The sequence below is a fragment of the Eumetopias jubatus genome, unplaced genomic scaffold (genome assembly GCF_037043125.1).
Source record: "Eumetopias jubatus isolate StellerSeaLion01/CBP00866 unplaced genomic scaffold, mEumJub1_p1.0 scaffold_10, whole genome shotgun sequence".
Taxonomy (NCBI): domain Eukaryota; kingdom Metazoa; phylum Chordata; class Mammalia; order Carnivora; family Otariidae; genus Eumetopias; species Eumetopias jubatus.
The window spans coordinates 88,551,299-88,572,658 of NW_028274816.1; the positions used below are offsets into that span (position 1 = coordinate 88,551,299).

Genomic DNA, 21,360 nt, shown 5'->3' on the forward strand with positions numbered 1-21,360 from the left:
CATACCCAAGCATGATCTCTTTTTCTCCTGACTTGGAATTGTCTGCCTGCATTTAAATGTTCACTTTAAGGGGAGGGGGGATGGTGTAATCAATTTAATACGTTATCATTCACTCAGACAAGCCAACTCAAGCTCTGTTCTCTGATTGGACTCATGCTGAGCAATTCCCTATTCTAGAAGGCAGGTGTGATAGGTGGGAGGAAGGAAAGGGGTGGGGGCAGGGAGCACATGCTGCTTGGCTGAGCTTGGCGTGTTATTTATTTATTTGTCAGGCAGTTCAGATACTGGTCTGGAGGTCTCCATTGAGGAGGGTCCTCTGGGTCTCCGTGGTCTCATTCAGCCGGGATTTGTCCTGCTTACTGTCACTCCGTTCCCCGTCATCTGTGCCGCTCACCTTGACCAAGCAGAGGACATTCTGGAAGCTCTTCTTGAAGTTGTCAGACAAGAAGGCATACAGGATAGGGTTGGCGCAGCTGTTAGCATAGGTGAGGACCACCACAAAGTCAAACATGCCTTTAAGGGCTGGGGTGGGACTGATGGCCACAGAGACGGAGGAGACATTGAAGATGTAGAAGGGAAGCCAGCAGAAAATGAACACAGCAACCACTATGGACACCATCCGTGTGACCTTCTTCTCAGACTTTTTCCTCTTGGAGGAACCCACACGGATTCCAGAGGACTTCACCTTGATGATAATGAACAGGTAGCAAAGACAAATGATGGTGAGGGGCACCAGGAACCCCAAGATGAAGGTGTAGATAATGAACCCTGTGTACCATGCCCCAGATTCACCTGGCCAGTTGATGGTACAGCTGCTTCTCCCCCACTGGTTGCTCCGAAGCCCAGCATATATCATGATAGGCAAGATGACCAGCAGGGAGACTCCCCATACGGCCACATTGACCATCTTGGCCGTTCGGGGTCTTCTCCACTTGGCAGACTTGATGGGGTGGACCACAGCCAGGTATCGATCGATGCTCATGACCGTCAAGCAGAAAATGCTGGTGAACTGATTGATGCCATCCACAGTCATGACCACCCGGCAAATGGCCTTGCCAAAGGGCCAGTGGACCAGAGCCACCTGCATGGCCAGGAACGGCAGACCCAGCATGAAGAGCTCATCTGCGATGGCCAGGTTGAGGATGTAAATATTGGTGATGGTCTTCATCTTGGCATAGCGGAGGATGACATAAATGACAAGTGTGTTGCCACACAATCCAATGATGCAGACCACAAAATAGATGAACGTGAGGACTGCATTGCTGGTCAGATCATAGTATGGCTCTGTCTGGTTTGAGCTATTGGCTGCCACCACAGAGCCATCAAGGTCAAACGGAGGGGAAAGCCAAGTGTGGCTCTCATTGAGTAGCTCATACTCCATATCCATGGCTGCCTTACACTCTTAGGTTAATTCCAGCCAGCCAGAGATCTTACTCTCACCTTGATGTATCCTGGAGGCAAAGGATCGACTGTGACATCTGCAAGGAGAAAAGGAAGATGGGCCTATCAGTCAGAGGCTACTTAAGCTCTCACCAGCCTTCCGTATTTCTGGTTTACCCTCTCAGACAGACTCTTCAGTTGAAATGTGTGTTATCTTGCAACCTCAGTGTTAGAGCCACCAGCCCACTCTCATCAGTGTGCAGACTGTTTGAGTTGTTTTTCCAGTGGGGGGGAAGGGTTTGGGTTAAGTCATCATAGTTTATCTTGTCATCTTTGGTGACGCACACGTGGGAGATGGCTGTGGCTGGGAAAAAAAAAAAAAAAAACCTAAAAAACAAAAACAAAACCCGTACTTTGATTCTTAAGAAGTTGACTGGTCCAGCCCCTGACTCAGAGGGATCTGACACCAGCATTCCTGGCCTGCTCCCCGTGAGGACATCTCTGCTGACCTGCCGACTGCTTCAGAGTCTTTCCATTCTGAAAGCCCCAGAGTGGAAAAATCCCAGACTGTAGAGGTAAAACAAACCAGGGTTCCACCAGGAAGCCCATGTGACCTTGTGCCAGGCACTTAACCACTGTGACTCTGGCGGCATTTAACCGGCAACCGGAAGGTTAAGGGATGAAATATATGTGGAAGCGCCTAGCATTGTGCAGGGCTCATAATCAGGACTAAGCAAATCTCATATTTCCCCCTTTTCTCCTCTACCATCTCATTTATCTGTAATCGACTGAAAGCTGCCCACAGAATGAGCAAATTTATGGTCTTAAATATTAAAAATAAAAATCTGGCTTGCTTTTATAGTTAAAATGCATGATTTAGTTTATTTTGTTTCTTCTGTTTTTGTTTCTCCAATACCCAGTGCTTGACCTCCACATGCCTCAGAGAGTCTCTCAGGGGGATGCTGCTCCAGGACGCTCATCTTCTAACACTCCAGAGGATTTGCCTGGGATCCCCCTGATGAAGGAGGAAAACAGGAACCAGGCATGAGGGAGGCAGGCTCATTCACAGAAGTGAATTCCAAACAAGACCGTAGCTCATTCACACTCATTATCCCCTTGATCTTCCCAACCGTCCTATGACGTGGGATAACCAACTCCATTTTACAGGTGAGAAACCGAAGCTTAGGGAGTTTAAGTAATTTGCTTCCATCCCCTGTATATAACTGGTGGAGCTGAGATTTAAACACAGGACACCCGACCCTTCTGCACTTTTCACAGCATCCTTATCTGCTGCTCAGTGGGCTGGAAAAACGAGTGACTGAGAATTGGGCTTTGGTTTAAAACAGCTGACTCCTGTTTTACCATCATGCTGGGAAAGTAATTGTAACACTACTGGCTTGGCTTAAGATCTAAAACAATAGCTCATCACATAAGTAAATGATTTATCTACTGTCATGCAAAAACCAGTGCTGGGGGGCTTCTTTGTTCTGCACACCAGGGATACAGGCATGAAGGAGACGTGGCTGGTGCCCTCTAGGAGGTGACAATTTAGGAGGGGAGACAGGCAGAGGAAGCCAGCTCATCTAGGGTGTGAATTGCGTGGAGAAATGAACACAGGGCTTAAAGATGCCCTCCTTTCCTGGAGGATTCCAAGGAGGCTTCATAAGAGGAGTGTTTGGGCTGGGTCTTGAATATATGAATAGCGACGCAGGGAGGGCAGGAAGGAGGTCGTTCCAGGAAGAGAGAAGACGGTAAAGGGGTGGTGTGCTCAGCACACAGTGGGAATAATTCACTTGGCGGACACATTTCCCCTGAGCAGGGCACTTTCCCCGGTGCCTGAGTGAAGGTTAGAGATTGCTCCTTTATGCTTGGAGAGACTGCTAATTAGCTAGGGGGGACTTCGCTAGCAACAAGTACTCGAGGACCCTTGCCCACCTTTGCCTCTGATTCATTCTGCACTGCCAGGCGCATTGTTTACCCTCTCTGTGCTAATTTCCCTACCAGACAACTGTCTGTAAAGTGGGGTCTGGGCTTTATGGCTGACCTTTCTGCTAAGTACTTTGGGGACCCAGGATTTAATGTCTGCATTGGGTAAAAAGCATAAACTGGCAGCTATCAAAAAGAAAAGGTGTAAAGAAACCATTTTTGGTATCCCTGGATTAATTTGGGTTGTTCCCACTATTTTTCTGTCTTATCAGTACTTTAATTCTACAGACCCAGAATCCCATTGAAGCCACCTGCACTGGAGTGCACATTAATCACAAGCATTTCCAGGGTCCCGTCTATGTAACATGCAAGGTCACACTCCAATATCTGGGTGAGTCTGAAGTACCCTGGGTGGCAGAAGCTCTGTCTAGAGCTTTGGGGATAGGGATGATGATGGTCCAGGTGGGTGAGGGAGAGTTAAATGCTGACCTCCAACCCTAACTCTGCCTTTTTGGCTGGAGTCTCAGTCGGTGGCATGGAATTGCATGGGGTCAATGTTTTTCTAAACAGGCTGAGAAGCACCAATAGACAGCGTACTGAGCTCAGTGAAAGTGGAGGAGGAGGTAAGCTGGAAAGCCAGTCCAGAGTGGGGAGGCTCCTCCAAGGAAGAAATGAGTTTAAATCACAGTGACTCTGATTTCATTAACAATGAAGCCTGCTGCCTGAGGTCTCTGGGTGACTTCTGCTTCATTTGGGTCCCAGTGAAAGTGGAGCCCAATGCCAGGCAATCAATACTTGTTGGATTGTGGTTCAGTTAAATGCACAAGGAAGTTTGGTTTTCTGCTTGCTTTATTTTTCAAGCCTAAGAGTTACAGACCCTGGAAATGGCTGGTTGTTGGTCTTCTCTGAACTGAGTCTGGGCTGTGTTGGAGAGGAGGGTGAGAATGGTCTGGAGCATCCCTTCCTTTTCCCAGAGCCGAAGAATTGAGCATGGGGATGGGGACTGGGTATCAGGAACCCTGCTAAATCCTGTTCGACTTTAGCTTTTCTTTTCTCTCCGGCATTCCACCCCCGCATCCCTCCGCCACCCCCATTCATTCCCCACCGCCACTTTTCCAGTGGCCTGCTAAACCGAGTAGGTCTCACGCTGCCGCCAGAGCTGAGCCCCACCAGCCGGAGAGACAATAGCCAGGTGTGGGCCACCGCGGCGCTAGAGCACCTAAGGAAAGCCCAAGCAGCGCTGGCTAAGGGCATGGGGGAGTGGTGAGACTCATTCAGTTCCCCGGACCGGCACAGAAAATCCTCATCGCTCAACTCGATGGCTCTCAGATCCAAGGGTTTCCTAAAGAATTCCCTATTTCCAGGAGGACAATGGGGGAGATTAAAGACCATCAGCTCCCCAGTTTCTAATCGTGGGGTGGGGGGTGTCGAGACATCAGGGACAGCTGGGAGCAGGGGACAGCCGCCTGGGGACTTGGCCAGCACCTCGGGGGCACGGGCCACTCAGGGATTCGGTTTTTCCTAAGATAGGCAAACTGTCCTCTCCTTCTGGGTGCTGGGGGAGCGGACCCTAGACCTTTGGGCATCTGTCTCCCAGGCAGGGAAAGGAGGAACAGAGAAGCGCTCCCTTTTCTCTGCTCCACCGCCTGCCCCTCACAGGCTCGGATCTCCAGATGCACGCGGGCAGAAGCCCCCAGCAGGGACACCCCCCCTCCCCACCCCAGCCCAGTCTCGCTCTCCTCGCGTGGAGGTTCTTTTGCAGGTGGCTGGGAGAGAAGTTGTCCCTGTCGCAGCTACCACCTGGACGAGTCAGCTGGGGGACGAGGACTGGACAAGGGCGCATGCCACGCACACCAGCCTGTGGTGGTGCAGACACGTCCGTTCCTGCACACGCGACCCACAGCCCCCACTCACGCCGGGACAGCCGCTGTCGTTCGTTGCCACGTAAATCACCCCGCAAAAGGCACAGGGCCGAGAACCACGCACCGGGACCTCCTCTCGGGCACACCGAGGCGCGCACCACCATGCAGCGCAGATGCGGCCGGGGGGCTCAAGTGCGTCTCTCGTTCTCTCTCTCTCACACACACACACACACACACAACACGCGCCCGCGCGCGCGCGCGCGCACACACACACACACACACACACACACACACACACACTCCCACACGCCTCACCTTTGCTTTTCCGCTGCAATTCGCTAGCTCCGCTCGCCGGCACCCAGCGACTGTCCCCAACCCAGCCGGGCGCCCAGGCGCGCCGCAGCTTGACCGGCACCTGGCGCTTGGCGTCCTGCGTTGCCGGCTCCCGCCCTCCCCTCGCGCCGCCCGGAGCCCGAAGGGCCCGCAGACCCCCGGCGCAGAGCGCGGACTGGGGTTCGAGGCGCGGGTGGCTGCGTCTCCGGGACTGGCCCCGCGGAGCCCCGGCCCCTCGGCACATTTCCCCACGCCCCCCCCCCGGGTTACGTCACAGCAGCCTCGCTCCGCCCGCCGGTCCGTAGGAGGACCGGGTTGAGCCGCGTGGAGAATCCGCCGGGGGCTGCGGGGGGCGTGCAGGGTCAGCGATCTCGGCCGCCCAGACACTCACGCTCGTGGCAGGGACACGCGCTGCTTTCCCTCTTACCGCTTTCACAGAATCGGTTGTGTTTCACCCAGCGTATTCCAGGCAATTAGGGTGGCGGCCCGGGGGACCCAGACTTGCGCCGGGACCCCTGCCATCTCCTCCGCCAGACGAGCTGGCAAAGCTGTGTCTGCCTTGGTCGTCCCAGGACGCAGGGCTGGGGGAGAGAAGGGAGGAAATGGGTCTGGGGGAAAGCACTTCTCCGTGCAGTGGCCCGCACCCCTCCCCACCCACCCAGTGAGCGAAGCCGCACATGGGTTCCAGAATTCGGTTCAGGGAGCAGCCAGAGGCTCAGCAGAGCAGCGACTCCTGCCCTCTCCCAGCTGTCCATGCTCAGAGGTGCAGCGGCCATACAGCCACTCGCCCGGCTTTGTAAGCCTGTTAGTCGGCACCTGCTGGTGCGACTCAGCTCGACTCCCCTGCTATGTGCTGTGGGCGAGCAAAGGGGGACACGCGGGAAGTGGGAGCTGAATCGCCCCAGTTAAAGCGATTTCATTTTTGACTGCGATGATTCAGCCTCTGTTCCAATAGATTAATAAATCATAATCCTGCAGCCTCTCCTTCCTCATCCACCTCCACGTAACATGCTCGCACTCACTATCCTGGGTCCAGTTTTTTTAGAAGATGGGGAACGGAAAGCGAACACCGATTACAGTTTTCTCTATAGGCTGAGCTGCCTTGGACTTTCCATCCTATTATCTGACTTCCAAATTCCCCAGTTAAAAGTTAAAGTCCAGGGGCTGTTTAGCAGGTAGAATGAGCCCTAGAGATGGGTGAGTGACCTGGGAAAGAAACCACCAGGGAAGGTAGCAGTCAGCTGCAGCTTTCTCTCTAGGCTACTCTGTGTCTTGGGGTACCCACTGCTGGGGGTGGGGATGAGGGCTTTTCATTGGATTTGTCTCTTTCTGAGATGTTGGTTATGATGGGGCTTGCATCCCTCATCCTAGAGCTGAGGAGCTAGACAGAATTTGAGCCAGTGGTTGCTTCATGTTCCAAGCCATCTCGGAGCCAGCTTCTCCTTAGACTCCTCTGTGGAGGGTAGAGGGGCTGGGGCGGGTCGCTCACTAGAGGGGGGTTGCCCCTGCTCTCGAGCGGCTGGGAGAGATGGGGTGGTGAGAGTACCAGGAGGGCAGAGTGGAACTGGGCTCAGAACTCCACATGCTCAGGGCACACAGTTACTGCTGCAATACCTTTTGTCATCTCCAGTTTAAAAAAACCAGTGACCCAACTGGTTTCTAGGAAAAAGAAGACCCACAAAATGCCCACTCCACTCTCAGATGTCTTTCCTTGTGATCATATTATCTTTTCAAAAGTCTTGAACATGTCTTTTGTTGTTGTTGCTGTTTAAAATAAGCACAGTTTTGTAAACCTGCACAAGAAATGAACCACTGGCCTTCGATTCCCCAAGCCCCCCACCCCCCACCAAAGTGACCCTGATGGGACGATGCTTGGTTTGTTTTTATTTCTATTTTAGTATGAGTACGATACTAGCAAAAGCAAACTGCTCCCAAAAGATCAAGATCATCTTCCTTCAAGGCTGCTTGGGTGGTTCATGGGCACCCCTCCGTGTGCTTGCTGGTTTGCAACCTCAGAGTTCCCTGGGTGACATCTGAAACTGGTCCCTGTACATGGAGAACAAAGAGAAACTGAAGAAATAGGCAGGCTGCTCCAGATTGGTAGGTGGCGGTTTTCGGAAGCAACAGAATTTACTTAGGAGGCTTGTCAGGTACTGCGAGATGAGTACATCTCTGCACCCATGACGAGACTCTTAGATGTTTATATAGAGGCTTTAAAGGCCAGATGGTCTCAGTGATACGTTATTCTCTCAAGGCTGCATCCTGGAAGTGGCTCCTAGTATGGGAACAATGTGTGGAATGTACATTCCAAGGACAGGGAAGGAGGGTAATGGGCCTCCAGTTGCCCGAGGCCAGCTTTCTGGTCAACAGGCAGTCACATCCTCCCGGTGACCTACCTCCTCCAGCAGTGTTCTTTATCTCAGAGATGGACCCGTGAAATGCCCCTTCCAGTCCTTTCCTAGTGATGTCTCCTCTCCTTGCCTAAGTCAGGTTGGGTCCTGGAAAAAATACTGGCCCGATCTATCTCAGGTGCACCTGTCTCTTCTGTAGGGCAGGCTGAATGGGGACTGAATAGCATTGACCTTGACAGCAGAAAACGTGTAATCAAGAATGATTGTTGATTTTGTCTAGATAATGGACGCCTCCCCCTCCCCGCTTTGAATGCTTCGAAAGACCTGTTTGGCTTTGCTGCCACCTGTACTCGGCAGCCACCCTGAAGCTCTGGTTCCCTGTTTGACTCCTAATGGCTATTCTTTTGACTCCCCCCCCCATCTGCTGAATGAAGTCCGCTTGGCCCCAGCTGGGGCTGCCTCTACTTCTCTGCAGCTCAGTAACTAAGTAACAGAACCTTGAGCCAGGAACACCGAGCAAGTGGGGAGGAGATAACCCTGGCGCTGGCTTGTTTGATATCTTTAAAGCAATTAAATAATACCCTTCCCTCTGTCAGCACTTATCAGAGAGACAATAGACAACAGGAAATCAAGAACAGAAGCAGGACAAGGGGCCAGGCGGGTGCTCAGGCTGTAACCTGGGGAGATGCTGCTCCGTTCGCTGTTTTGGTGAGAAGTTCACAGTCTAGGAACACGGTCGTGGATGCAAATCCCAAGTAGGTCACTGATGTTTCTTAGCGGCTTAGTAAGTTAAATGGGGGAAATTATTCCTCTGCAATCAGTCTAATGGACGGAAGTCTCTCAATGAAACCTGGAGGAGAAGTAGGAGATAGAAGGGTTGGACCTGGTTGGGAGTGGTGGATGCCAATCCAAGCATCCAGTACGGTTTTTATGATCTCCGTGGGAATGATGAGGATGAAGTTTGCCGTTTCTATTGCTGTGGAAAGATCAACACTCCTGTTGTGGGGAACATAATGATGTATAGAGGAAGAGAAGGTCCTGGGTGTGATGATCATATTACCCTGACTACCTGGAGGGACACTCCTGTTTTCAGCTGTTCTGTCCCTTGTCACCCCTAAACCAACTGCATTTTCCCCCAAAATTGCTATGTCAGCTTCCACATCCTGTTGCTAAGACTCCATCTTCTACCGGGTGCCAAAAAAAAATCCTTTCTGACATTGTGGTCCTGACATTTAGTTTGGAAAATATGGAATATGGTCACCAGATTTCTTTTAAAAATCTGGCCATTTGGCAGAGCGGGTTTCATGGTCTCTTCAGACACAGAAGGGGTCAACGTGAGGACCAGTCTTTGTTTTTCTCTCTCTCCCACCCCTTGACAGGTGCAGTTTGGCTCGACACTTCACCCTTTCTCTCTATTCACATCCTCAATCCATAAGGAATACAGTGGCAGAGTGAGTGAGCAGGCATCAGAACCTCCGTGGAAACCACTGTAAATAAATGTAGCATCAGGGACCAAGGGTAGAGGACACCATGGGTTAGACGTTATTCCCTTTTCTCATGCCTCCTCCATTTTGACAGAAATGCACAGAAACAGAATCCTGGACCCAGAAGGGAGTTTAGGAATTCTCAAGTTTATAGCCCACCTCCTATGTTGATACAGGGAAAGATACGAGGCTCCAAGAAGCACCGTGACTTGTCGGGCTCACCCGGCTAGAGAGTGGCAGAGTCGAGTTGAATCAGCTCTTCTGGGTCACAGACACGTGCCCCTTCCCCAGGCACCCCACCCCACACGGTGTGTGGGAGCTGGAGAGACGATCCCCAGCTCTTCCCTTCCAGCAGGACATTACTCCCGATGACCAAATCCCTGCGGCTTGCACCCTGGCCGGTCTCCTCTTTTTCAGTCCCTTGGCAACAGGGTTGGAAGACGTGTGGCCACCCTGTGCTGTGCTTTTTTTTTTTCTCCAGAATGTTTCCTGGAGCATTGATTCGGCAAGATGCTCTGTAGAAAAAGAGCCCAAGTCTGGAAGATGCTCCTCCTTCTCTTAAAGATCCACTGTGCTTTATTAATGACACTCATAAGTAACATTTCTTAAGTACCCATTATGTGCATGGGGGGGGCTGAGGGTCTCGTGCATTCTTTATCTCACTTAATCCTCCCAATTTTTGAGGTGCATACCATCATTATTATTAATATTGTTATTTTTGAGAAGCTTGCAGTGAAGAAGGCTATCTATCTCAAACTCCGTGTTTCCTCAATTTATTTAGCCATGGGAACTTTCCCTGTGAATAATTTCCAGCACTAATTAAGTGTTCACTGTGTGCCAGGCATTGTACTAGACACTTTGTTATTTACTCATTTATCCTCACTGCAACCCTATGAAACACATCACCATTATTACTATCCCCATTGGTGAATAAAGCAACCAAGTTTCAGAGAGGTTAAGTAACCTGCCCGAGGCCACACAGCTACCAAGTGACAGAGCTTAACCACTCTGCCCTCCCAAGTGCGGAGGCATGGTTATGCAGAGCCACACGTGTTGGAGAAGGGGCTCCTTCCCACCTGTAGTCACTCTCAGAGGCTGATTAAGGTGGGGGAGGGACTTCTCCTTCCCCCATGAATAGCCTTGATTGTTTTAAGCTCTTTTCCCTTCAGTATAACGCCGCCGCCACAATCTCACGATGTATGTTGGTGAGTTCTTCCAAGTTCTCTGAGGCCCTGACAACCATCCAGTCCTCCAAGGACCCGTTTTTCCTCGTCTTCCAGACAGAGCCAGGTAACAACGGGTATCTGGTGTTCTCTGGTGCATGACCTGGCTCCCCATGACGAACTGCCCGATTAGCCTGCTCCTGGGGCAGCCCTTTCCTGGCAAAGGGGAGCTGCCTTTAGGGTTGGATTTATAGACTCACAGAAGCCCATTGGCCCTCGGAGAGCACCTAGCTCAGAGCTTTATAACCAGGCTGCACACCAGGATCATCTGGGGAGTTTTAAAAACTAAAGATGCCCTGGCTCCATCCTAAGCAATTTTGATTTAATGGAGCTGGGATGGGGCCCAGATAATTTTTCAAAGCTCCCTAGATGATTTTAATGTCAGCTAGAGCTGAGCACCATGGATAGTACCACCTTCTCATTTCACAGGTAGAGGAACTTTGGATGGGGGGGGGCGGGGGGGTGAAAAGTCTGTCCTGGGTCAGACAACATCCCACTCGGTCTCTTTATTCCAGAGCCACTGTGGACTCACGACCCACCCCCAAGCCCAGGAACCCTGCTCTGTGGCTAGAGGAAGCACCGGGCAAGGTTTGTGTAAGCTTGGGCCTGGGAGCTTCGGCTCTGCCGGCAGATGGGATCACAGCTGTCCTTCTCATGAGGAAAAACCCTGTCGGGTGGCAAAAGTTCTCATCCCATAGTGAGATGTCGGTGTGAGATGGGGGAAGCACCTCTGTTCCCCTTGGCAAGTGTCCATTGCAGACGCACTGTCTCGTGTAGGAGTGGGTATTCTGCAGCTATGAGAGGTGGACAGCAATTTCATAAATGGGCCAGAACCAGCAAATGGGTCTCATTGGTTTCTTTTTTATTAAAAGCAGGGAAGATCAGAGCCAGATTTCATCCTGGCCACAGTGCTAGAATCACTGCACTGAATCACAGTCTTCTTTCTGGCATGTTCTTTAGCAGGGTTTGTGCACCTGTGAGCAGCCAGGGACCTTGCCGAGGAATCCCACTGGGTCCTTTCTGCACGGATAACTCCTGCCAGCCCTGGACATTCTCCTTGTCCTTTTCTCTCCGCTCTAGTGGCTAAAATGATAGTTCTTCCTTAATGGGGCATAGCATATTTACACTTTAACAGGGTTTGGGGGAGGCACAGGTCTATAGGAGAGGCTCTCCGAGTGGAGATCTGGCCTGATGTTGGCAGCGGGGTCTTCACTCCTAGCATCTCTGACGGCAAAGCAGTAGCTCTCTCTTCTAAGATCAGACATTTCTGCTGCCCAAGGGCCTCTGTTCCCCAAGAAGCAAGAGCCGCCTGGAGTTAATCCAGTAACTGCGGGTAATAGATGTAAATCCTGTTTCCAGAAAGGCTGCAGTTCCTCGGATGGCCTCAGGGTGGGGTGAGCGCACAGAACTCACCGCCCCATCGGGCCTCTGTGCACGCCGGCACCAGGCCTTGCAGAAATGGGCCCCAAAGCCCACCTCTCCACTTTTCTTACACACCCCTCCTCCCCTCTGCACCCTCCTCCAATCCGGGGAGGGGATGTAGCCCGGATAGAATCAAAATGACTGAAGAGCCTGGACCCCCGTCGTTCGCCGCAGATTCTGAAGCCCTCCGGAAGAGGCAGCCTCGCCGTGTCCCCTTCCCCTGATAGGTGTGTCCCATCCGGCATCACTGACAAGGAAAATCTCCTCTCTCTGTGGCCTCTGTGCCAGATCAGGGTAGCCTGGCTGGGAGCGAGGCAGCCACAGCTTCTTGCCGCCTTGGCTGGGCTGAGATGAGGAGGCATTGAGGGCCAGTTGCAGGTTGCGCCCCGGGGAATTTTTACAGCCGAACGAATGCATTTGGAAAAGGATCTTGAAGAGCTGTCTTGTGGAGCTTCGTGTCTGTTCTTGGGCTGCGTGCTGAAGCCCCAGGTGAGGCTGTCACTGAGCGGCGCAAAAGTTTCTGCAAGGCAAAGAGGACAGATTGTCCTTCCTCTTCCCAGGCTCGTGGGCACTGACAGGGGTCTCAGCTGCAAGGGCAGGGGGAGCTTCACTGAGCCGGGTGAAGACCCAACGATGAGCCTTGGCCACTTCCCGAAAGCGAGAGTTGACTGAGGGCTTCTCCCTTGTGTGGGGGAGGTGGCCTGTTGGTTTTGTTTGCTGGTCCCGCTGCCAGTCCCCAAGCTTCATGGTGCCTGCCTGCCTGCCTGCCTGCCTGTCGGAGCAGAGCAGATGGCTGGGCTGGAGACGGGGGACCGGGGGTTTCCATGTCCCCCACGAGACAGCGTGTGTCCCCCCCCCCCCCGCCCCCATCGCCCGCATAGCCGCCAGTGGCTGCCTCTGCCCCGTCTCCCTTCCCCACCTCCCCCACCCTGCTCTCCTTCTGTAGCCAGCTCTCTTCTCTGACAGATTGTTCCTGCGGCTGCCGCCAAAAACTAATTTCTCAGTGCCACTTTAGACACTCCATCTTCTTCCCTGGCAAGACCTTTTTATTAGGGGTTGCGAAGCGTGACAATTCCTGGGTTTTGTTTCTAGCCTGCTGGAACATGGAACCCTTTTGAGTAATCGGAGTCAGGGCTTAGGAGGGGGCTTCGCTCCTGGTAGAGGTGGGCAAGTCCACGGTGGGGCCTGAGCCCAGCCAGACCGAGCCGGTGACAGAGGAGATAGAACTTGACCTCACCAGAGGATGCTACAGAACAACTCACTTTAGGGTTCTTTCAATCATGGATTCATTTAAACAGAACTTCAGAAGTGTTTTTTCTATACAACTCTTCTGTGTATACACGGTGTACACAAATTTTAATTACTTATCAAAATACTGCTGGTTCCAAATATCAGACCATCCCTAAAAAAAAAAAATGATGATTTGGCACCAGCAGGTCTTTTCTAAACATTGTGCTTTGGGGCGCCTGGTTGGCTCAGTCGTTAAGTGCCTGCCTTCCGCTCAGGTCATGATCCCAGTATCCTGGGATCGAGCCCTGTATCGGGCTCCCTGCTCAGCGGGAAGCCTGCTTCTCCCTCTCCCACTCCCTCTGCTCCTGTTTCCTCTCTCACTGTCTCTCTCTGTCAAATAAATAAATAAAATCTTTAAAAAACAAAACAAAACAAAACAAAAAAAACATTGTGCTTTGGACTCCAAAGTGAATTTTCAAAGAAAATTTCCAAAAATGGCTTGGCAGTGGTGATACTGAGTGTGTCTAGTTTTCCAAGAGGAGCACCTCTCAGCTCTGTTAGATTGTTAGACTGTTCGGGAATAGGCAATCCTCACTTTGGTGTTCAGCTCTGATGTGATTGGCACTGGCCACGTGATTATGCTTCTGAAGATTATACCTGCAGGTGCACCTGCTACACAGATACACACCTTCATTCACTTGTTCATCCCTCCGTCCACCCATTCATTCAATAAACAAAAAGAGCCAGTCAGAGGAAAGGGGAGAAAGATTGTTTCCCAAGCTCTGTGATCAGACTTTTGATTGTGTCCTCTCATGGTGAGGAAGCTCAGCAGCGCCTACCTCAGGCCCTCGCTCCTTAGCAAGTGCTCAAGAAGCATGCGGGGCAAGAATTGCATTTCAGGTGCCTCTGTGGACCTTTTGGAAATCAGGTATTTTTTTCATGGTCTCTTATATCCCGCACAGGAGAGAGGCGAAAACCGTCTTTGTCTCCGTTCTTGGCATGTTGCCACGATGCTGACAATCCATCAAAAAGCAATTAGTGATGCATTTCTATAGTGGATCGGGCCCGGCGGGGGGGGGGGGGGGGGCTGCAGCGCCGGAGCCCTGAGCAGACAGAGGCTGCCTAGTGGGCTGGAGTTACTCATCTTGGGTAATTTCTTCCAAAATGATATCACTGCCTATAATCTGAGGTCCAGAGAGTAAAAGATAGGCTGACAAAATAGGCTGATCTTTGGTTCCAGGTGGTAGAAGGATTTGTTCAGCCGGTAACATCTTTTTATTTTAAATTTAAATTTAATTTTGTCAAGTCCTATACGTACGTGGTCAACAAGTCAAGTGGTAGGAGTAAGCTTCTAAAGTAGGATAACTGATTGCTGCTCTTTCATTTTCCATTTCTCATACTCTGCTGGGGGGCGATCGCTTTCAATCCTTCTTGGCTTTTTTCCCCCCTACTTATTTACCTCCACGTTTACAAATGACACGCTCACCCTTCCTTCTGTTTCTTGATTTTCCTGTTTTAGATTCTTTTGTCTTCCTCTGAGGAAAGATCCCCAAGTCACCATTAAACAATGCATTTCCCTCCGCCCCCCTTCCCTCTTGGTATAGTTACGATCCTTTTGGTCAAATCATGGTCAGTGTTTGCATTGTTATAACTATGTAAACATTACTTAAAGCTGACCCAAGCACTATTCTCTGCCAGTCCCTCCTTTCTCGTAGAGCCTGTGTTTTCCCTGGAGTTAATGATTACCTCTTTTTTTTTTTTTTTTTTAAGAGAGATGAAAAAACTTGCTCACTTTTCTATGTAACTGTCCATAACTCATCCTCAAATTCTGGCCGAACTGAAAGTCTTCCCTCAAGGTGTTTGGCCTGTTGGTTTTATTTTTGGCTCGGAGGCATCCTTCCTGCATCTCTTGGTCCTTCTGCTCAGTCTGGACCGATTGTCCCGGATGTCGGTCGCCTGGCTCCCAAGAAAATTTCTTGCTTTCTAGTGTTAGTTCTGTTTCTTCTCCCCAGCTCTGTGTCTGGATTGCTTCTTCATTTTAGTGGAGCAGTTCTTCCAGGAGCTTCTTGAGAAAGGGCATGTGGTAGCCAGCCTCTGAGACAACCCCCAATAATCCCCATCTCCTGGTCCCCTCCCACATGGTACTGGGATTGGTCTACGCGACCAATAGACTACGGCAAAAGTGACGGTATGCCACTCGGGACGTTAGGGGCAATACCAGACACTGTGGCTTCTATTCCGGCGACTGGCTTGCCTTCCCCTCCCCTTTTCTCATTCCCCTCCCCCTTTCCCTCCCCTCCTCCTCCTTCTTGTTTGTCTTCGTCTTCCTCTGTCTCCCTTTCTCTGATCATTCTTTCTGAGGACAACCAGTTGCCATGTCATGAGCAGTCCTTCGTGGTGAGAAACAACAGCCCTATGAGTGAGCTCCAGTCAAGTCTCAGATGACTGTGGCGTACCTGACACCTTCACAGTCCCTTCATGGGAACCCCCCCCCCACCAGTACCACCCAGCTCAGCCACTCTCAAATTCCTGACTCACAGAAAGTAGGAGACTCTACATGTGTATTGTGTTAAGCCACTTAAATTTGGGTGATTTGTTTTGCAGCAGTAGATAGGACAGGGGTAAATTTTGTGGATACTCTGCTTATCTTAAAATTATCCTCACTTTCAGCTGATGATTTGACTGGTGTAGAACTCTGTTCTACGGCTGGAAGTCCCCTTCTCTCAGAATTTTGAAGGCAGTCCTATATCGTGTCCTTGCTTCCAGGGTGGATGTCAATGTGCCCAACTTTTCCCCAAAACTTTTTTGTTTTGAATCTTCTCTTCATTACAGGTGTTATGACATTTCATAAGGTTATGCTTTGGTGTAAATTAGTTCTGTTTTTACCATTTGTTGTGTTTGGCCTCAATTCAGCGAGCCTCTTTAATCTGAAAACTCATGTTCCTGTTTTTGAAAGATGCTGTTACACTTGTTTTTTGGAAGTTGTTCCACTGCTGTTGGCTCTGGTCTCCCTTTGTGGAACTTCTATTATTCAGATAGACTATTTCTCCAATTCTCTTGGTATTTCTCTATTTACCATCTCTTTGTTGTTTTTTTTGTTTTACTTTCTGAGTGATCTTTTATCTTCTCACCCTTCCGCTGAATCTTTTATTTCAACTTTTGTATTTTTAATTTCTAGGAGCTGGTCCTGTTCTCTGAACATGCTCTCTTTAATAGCCTTCTGTTCGTGGTTCATGGGTGCAATGTTTTACTCTCAAGTTTCTAAGGATTTTATTTATTTTCAGTTTTCTTCTACTTCTTGCTTATTTGTTTCTCTTAGATTCCTTTTCCTTGTTTGTTATTATCTGTATTTCAAGGCTTTCTGCAGGTGTCCTGGTGATTATTGATTATATTTAAGAGTGAAACATTAAAATGCCTATTGAAGGCTCTCAGTACACAGGCATGGCTGTCGAGTGGTGGATTCACTGTAGAATTTTCAGGTGGGGGAGACCAGGTCACTTGGTTGAGGATTTCCCCTAATCTATAGATTGTTTTCGTTAGCCTGCCAGCTTTCTGGAAAGACCCCAAGCTAGATCTTAAGGGCTTTATAAGCCTGGCAACCATGCTCTTAAGAGCCATGAAGGAGATGGTTGAGGATTTTACTAAGATTTAGACATTCAGACATTTGTTTAGTTTCCCTGTTGGCAGTATGGTACCATATCCTGACCCTTCTGTGGACCTGATGTCCCCAAATCCAGAGCCTGGCTGTTTCAGCCACTTCCCTGGGTAAACATCATCATTTTATTTTTTAATTGGAGTAGAGGAGGCTGTACAATGGTGGGGAAGGGATCTAAGGTTCTGAGCACTTTTTTATTGAGCTATAATTGACATAACATATCAGTTTCAGGCATATAATATGATGATTCACTATCTGGAGATCTTGCAAAATGACCACCACCATAAGTCAAGTTAACATCCATCACCATACAAAAAAATTTTTTGTAATGTCTAAACACTTCTTATAAAGTCATCCAACCATCCTCTTCTTTCCAGCCCTACCTGGAGCCTCTGACTACTGGATCTTTCTGGAGATTGGCCGCTTGAATTGGCTTTCTTTCTAGTTGGCTTTACCCATTCAAGGTTACATTTCATTTTCTCTATGCTATAGAGTCAGTTACCTCCCTGGCCCCTTTCCAACTTCCTTTTTTTGACATTTTCTTGTGTATTGTCATTTCCACTGTAGTTCTCTTTGCAAACTTTTGCTTTTTAAAATTTTTTTTACCATCACTTTAGGGGAATTGGGAAGTGAAGAGGGGAACTGCATGTGTTTAATCTGCCATGTTTGACCAGACGCCTTCACAGGCAGTCTGCACTGGAGTTTTGTTCGCTTGTTTGTTTGGTTTTATTTTGTTTATATATGTGAATGTCTTTCGTTCTTGTCTGTTTGATTATTTTTAACCAGCTAAGTATTAGTGACTTGGTTAGCTTTGGACTTGGTTATTGCTGTGGTTCACTGAGTGTTACTGATCATGGATCAGCTCCCTGCTTGGTCCTCACCCATGGGATGACTCGCTGCCCACTCTGTTCTGCATTCATTCATTCATCTGGTAGTGGTGGAGATTGTGGCCACTGAAGCCTCCAGCCCAGAGTGGAAGTTATGGTGTCCACGGTGCTTTTTCCCTTTGGACTGACTTAGCCTCTGATGAACATATCCTTTGCTGGGGTTGGTTGGGACTATGACTAGCAAAGTGGAGTGGCTCCCTCAGATTTGTGAAAATGTAACTTTGTTCTAATTAGGATACCTCCACATGGTAGATGATCGTCAACTGGTCTTCAGGACCAAAGAATATAATTGACCAGCGCCTACTTGTTGAATTCTCTTCCCTGAACTGTCCTTCCAGCTAGCTACCTTCTCTTGTTTTCTTTCTCCTGACTCCCTGATCCCTCATCTGTTCATCTATTCACTCAACCAGTACTTCTGAGCATGTGCTATGTGCCAGGTCCTGTCTGAATAAGGTACAAACACTGACATCATGATGTTTTCACAGAGGCAGTGGTGCCCATGCTATGTACACCATGCTAAGGAGTCTGCATTTTATGCTGAAGGAAATGGGGGTGTTGGGGGTTCTATGAGTGTGATGTGATGAGACAATTGGTCTTAGATCAAGGGTAGATGACACTGGTTGGGGGAGAAGGTACCAGAAAAGTCTTTTGGGGGGATTCAGGACAGAGTTGTTCAGGGCTTGAACGATAACAAATGATGTGAAACCAGGCCTACAGAGGAGAGAGTTAGGAGGGAAGACTCTGGAGAGCTAGAGATATAGGGGTTTAGGGAATGTGGGAGTGGGGGGTGCAATGGGGAGATGATCCCAGGTTTCTGGCTTCAGTATCTGGTTGGATGATGGTACCAGTTACTGGAAGAGGAATAGAGGAGGAAAGCACAGTGTGGGCAGAAGAGAGCGAGTTCCATTTTGGTTGTACTCAGTTTGAAATGCCTACGGGACAGGTGATGAAGTGCCCAGTGATTAGTTTGATCTGTGAGTCTAGATACCCTGGGAGAGAGAAACTGAGCTAGACATTTAACTTGAGAGTTATTCTCTAAGGTGATAGTCAGAAGTGGCGGAGTAAATGAGGTCATCCAGAGAGAATATAGGGATGAGACGAGAAGAGAATGGGGAACGCCAGTGTTTAAGAGACAAGTCCTCCAGGAGAGTAAGGGAAGGAAGGAGGGAGGGAGGGAGGGAGAGGAGCATGAGCGCCAAAGAGAGAAAAGCAGGAAAGGAGCCTAATCATTGTCTTGGATGTAAAGAAAAGAGTCTCCCAGGCAGGGAGGGCTAAAGAAGTAGGGTTATGAAGAGGAGAACTGAAAGATGCATGTTGGATTGAATACCTAGGACGTCATTGGTGCCTTCGGAGGTGGTGTGGGCAGAAGGCAGATGGCAGCATGTTGAGGAGGGAGGAGGCGTGGATGGAGAGGTGGTAGAGATGACAGGTGCACTCCGTTCTTTCAGCACCTTAGTTGGGAAGAGGAAAGCATCTGGCTGAAAAGAGTGTGGTTTTTTTTTTTTTTTTTTTTTAAGGTGGTAAATGTTATTAAATGTAACAGGAGGGAGAGAAGAGGGAGATTGAAGAAGACATAGGAGGAAGGATGGCCCTGAACACCAAGATTGCGGGCCACACCAGGAACTAGAAGAGGCAAGGAAGGATCCTCCCCTAGAGCCTTTGGAGGGATCATGTTCCTGCCAACACCTTAATTTCAGACTTCTAGCTTCCAGAACCATGAGAAAATATATTTCTTGGGCTAGAAGCCACCAGTTTGTAGTACTTATTATAGCAGCTCTAGGAAACTACTGTGGGTATCCAATGGCATGTTAACTGGGGAGGGGCAGAGTTTCCCATGCATGTGGTCTGTTGGCCACCTGCTTTAGACTTACCAGGGGACTTCCTAAGGATGTTGACTCCAGGCCCCTTGCACAACCCTTGGAACTGGAAATCTGGAGGGGTTGCTGGAGAACCTGGATTCTAGCAAGATTCCTGGGTGATTCTTCCGCTCACTGAAATTCCAGACTGTGTTCATGGGGCATCAGGGAAGGGCTTGAAGGAAGGGAGTAATGCCATCAGATAGTGCCTAAGAAAGGCCATCTATCTTATGGGACAAGCAATCTGTTTCAACAAATATTCTACAAGGAATACAAGAACAAGATGGAGGGGAAATCTGTAGATTAAAAATGTCTGAAAAGATATATGAGTGAATTTAGTGGTTAGTAAGTGACAGAGCCAGGCCTGTCTGTCCCTGAAGCACGCACACCAGTTCTCAGAGAAGCCTTTCTGACCCCTCATGACAGAAATGCACCCCCTCTTTTGTGTGGGGAGCAAGGTTTGCTCCTGGGTCCTTCACAACAGGCTGTTTCTTGTGTCTTTTGTCTCTCCGCTAGTCCTCAAACATCAGTGTTGCACAAGAATGGCCTGGGACACTAGCTCAGACCTAATTGAGTGGACAGGGAGGGGCCCAAGAATCTGCATTTAAATCGTCTCCCCAGGTGATTTCTCTGAGGTCAGCCGGCTCCTGGTCTGCAGTAGGCAGTGGGTGCTGGGTGGGTGAGCCATGCTTGCATCGGTTCCCGTTTGTGGGTGGGGTGCAAGCCTCCATTCCACCCAGTCCTGTTTCCATATCTTGCCGCCTGTCTTAGTCTGTTTGGACTGTAAGAAAGCACCACAGTGTGTGTGTCTGGGGGTGGTGGTGGTGGTGCTTAAACAACAGACATTTATGGTCTCACAGCCCTGGAGGCTGGGAAGTCCAGGATCAAGGTGCTGGCAGGTTCGGTGTCTGGTGAGGACTCTCCTGACTCCAAGCAGACAGCTGCCTTCTGACTATGTCTTCACACAGTGAGAGAGCCCATCTTTCTTCTGTCTCTTCTTCTAAGGGCATTGGTCCCATTCCTGAAGGGAGTGACCTAATCACCTCCCAAAGACCCTACCTCCTAATACCATCACATTGGGGGTTAGGACTTCAATGTGGATTTGGGGGGCACACAAATATTGAGTCCACAGTACCACTCCAGGTGGGAATGAAGCTTTGGGCCATTTTGGGGGGATAGGGTGGGAAAATCCAGTCTTATGTTTTGTCCCTCATGTACATTTCCAAAAGAGGCCTTGCTTGCCCTCCTCCTTCCCAGCCCTGATTCCCGCCCATGCTCACTTTCCTGTTTCCTCATAGGAGCACATCTCTTCTTAAAAAAAATACAAAAACAAATTATTATTAATTTTTAAATATAAAAGAATTGTGTGCACAATGAAAATACCTTAAAAGCACAGAAAAGGAGAGTAAAAAACTCAAACCAAGAAACCCTGGATATCCTCTTGCCCGAACCCAACCTCTGTAAAAATGCCATGCACGGCCTTCCAGTCTTTTCCGTGCACGGTGTAGCTTCACATAAACACACCCTCTTCCTCCAAGCTCATCCAGCAGCTCGGTTTCCCCAGCCTCCCCACTCTCCTTAGCACCCCACTCGCTTCTCCAGAATTCAGACCCATCTGGGCCATCCGCCGGCTGCCTGCTCCCCTGCTCTCTCGCTCCTTCCATAGGAATCACTGTCTTTGGGGAACACGTTGCAAGCTGATGATGCCAAGTGCTTTACTGACAGTACCTGATACGCTGTCTTCCCTTCTC

The 21,360-nt window shown here is 49.6% G+C and overlaps 1 protein-coding gene across 1 annotated transcript; it reads right to left on the reverse strand.

Annotated features, from left to right (window-relative positions):
• Positions 1-277: 277 nt before the first annotated feature.
• SSTR2 (somatostatin receptor 2) lies at positions 278-1,387 on the reverse strand. The gene has a single exon (XM_028112919.2). The coding sequence runs from the start codon at positions 1,385-1,387 to the stop codon at positions 278-280; it is 1,110 nt and encodes a 369-aa protein (XP_027968720.1).
• Between the last annotated feature and the right edge of the window lie 19,973 nt (positions 1,388-21,360).

What these genes read in the sequence shown, in the direction of transcription:
- SSTR2 (XM_028112919.2), bottom strand. Translation starts at nt 1,387, where the DNA reads ATGGATATGGAGTATGAGCTACTCAATGAGAGCCACACTTGGCTTTCC.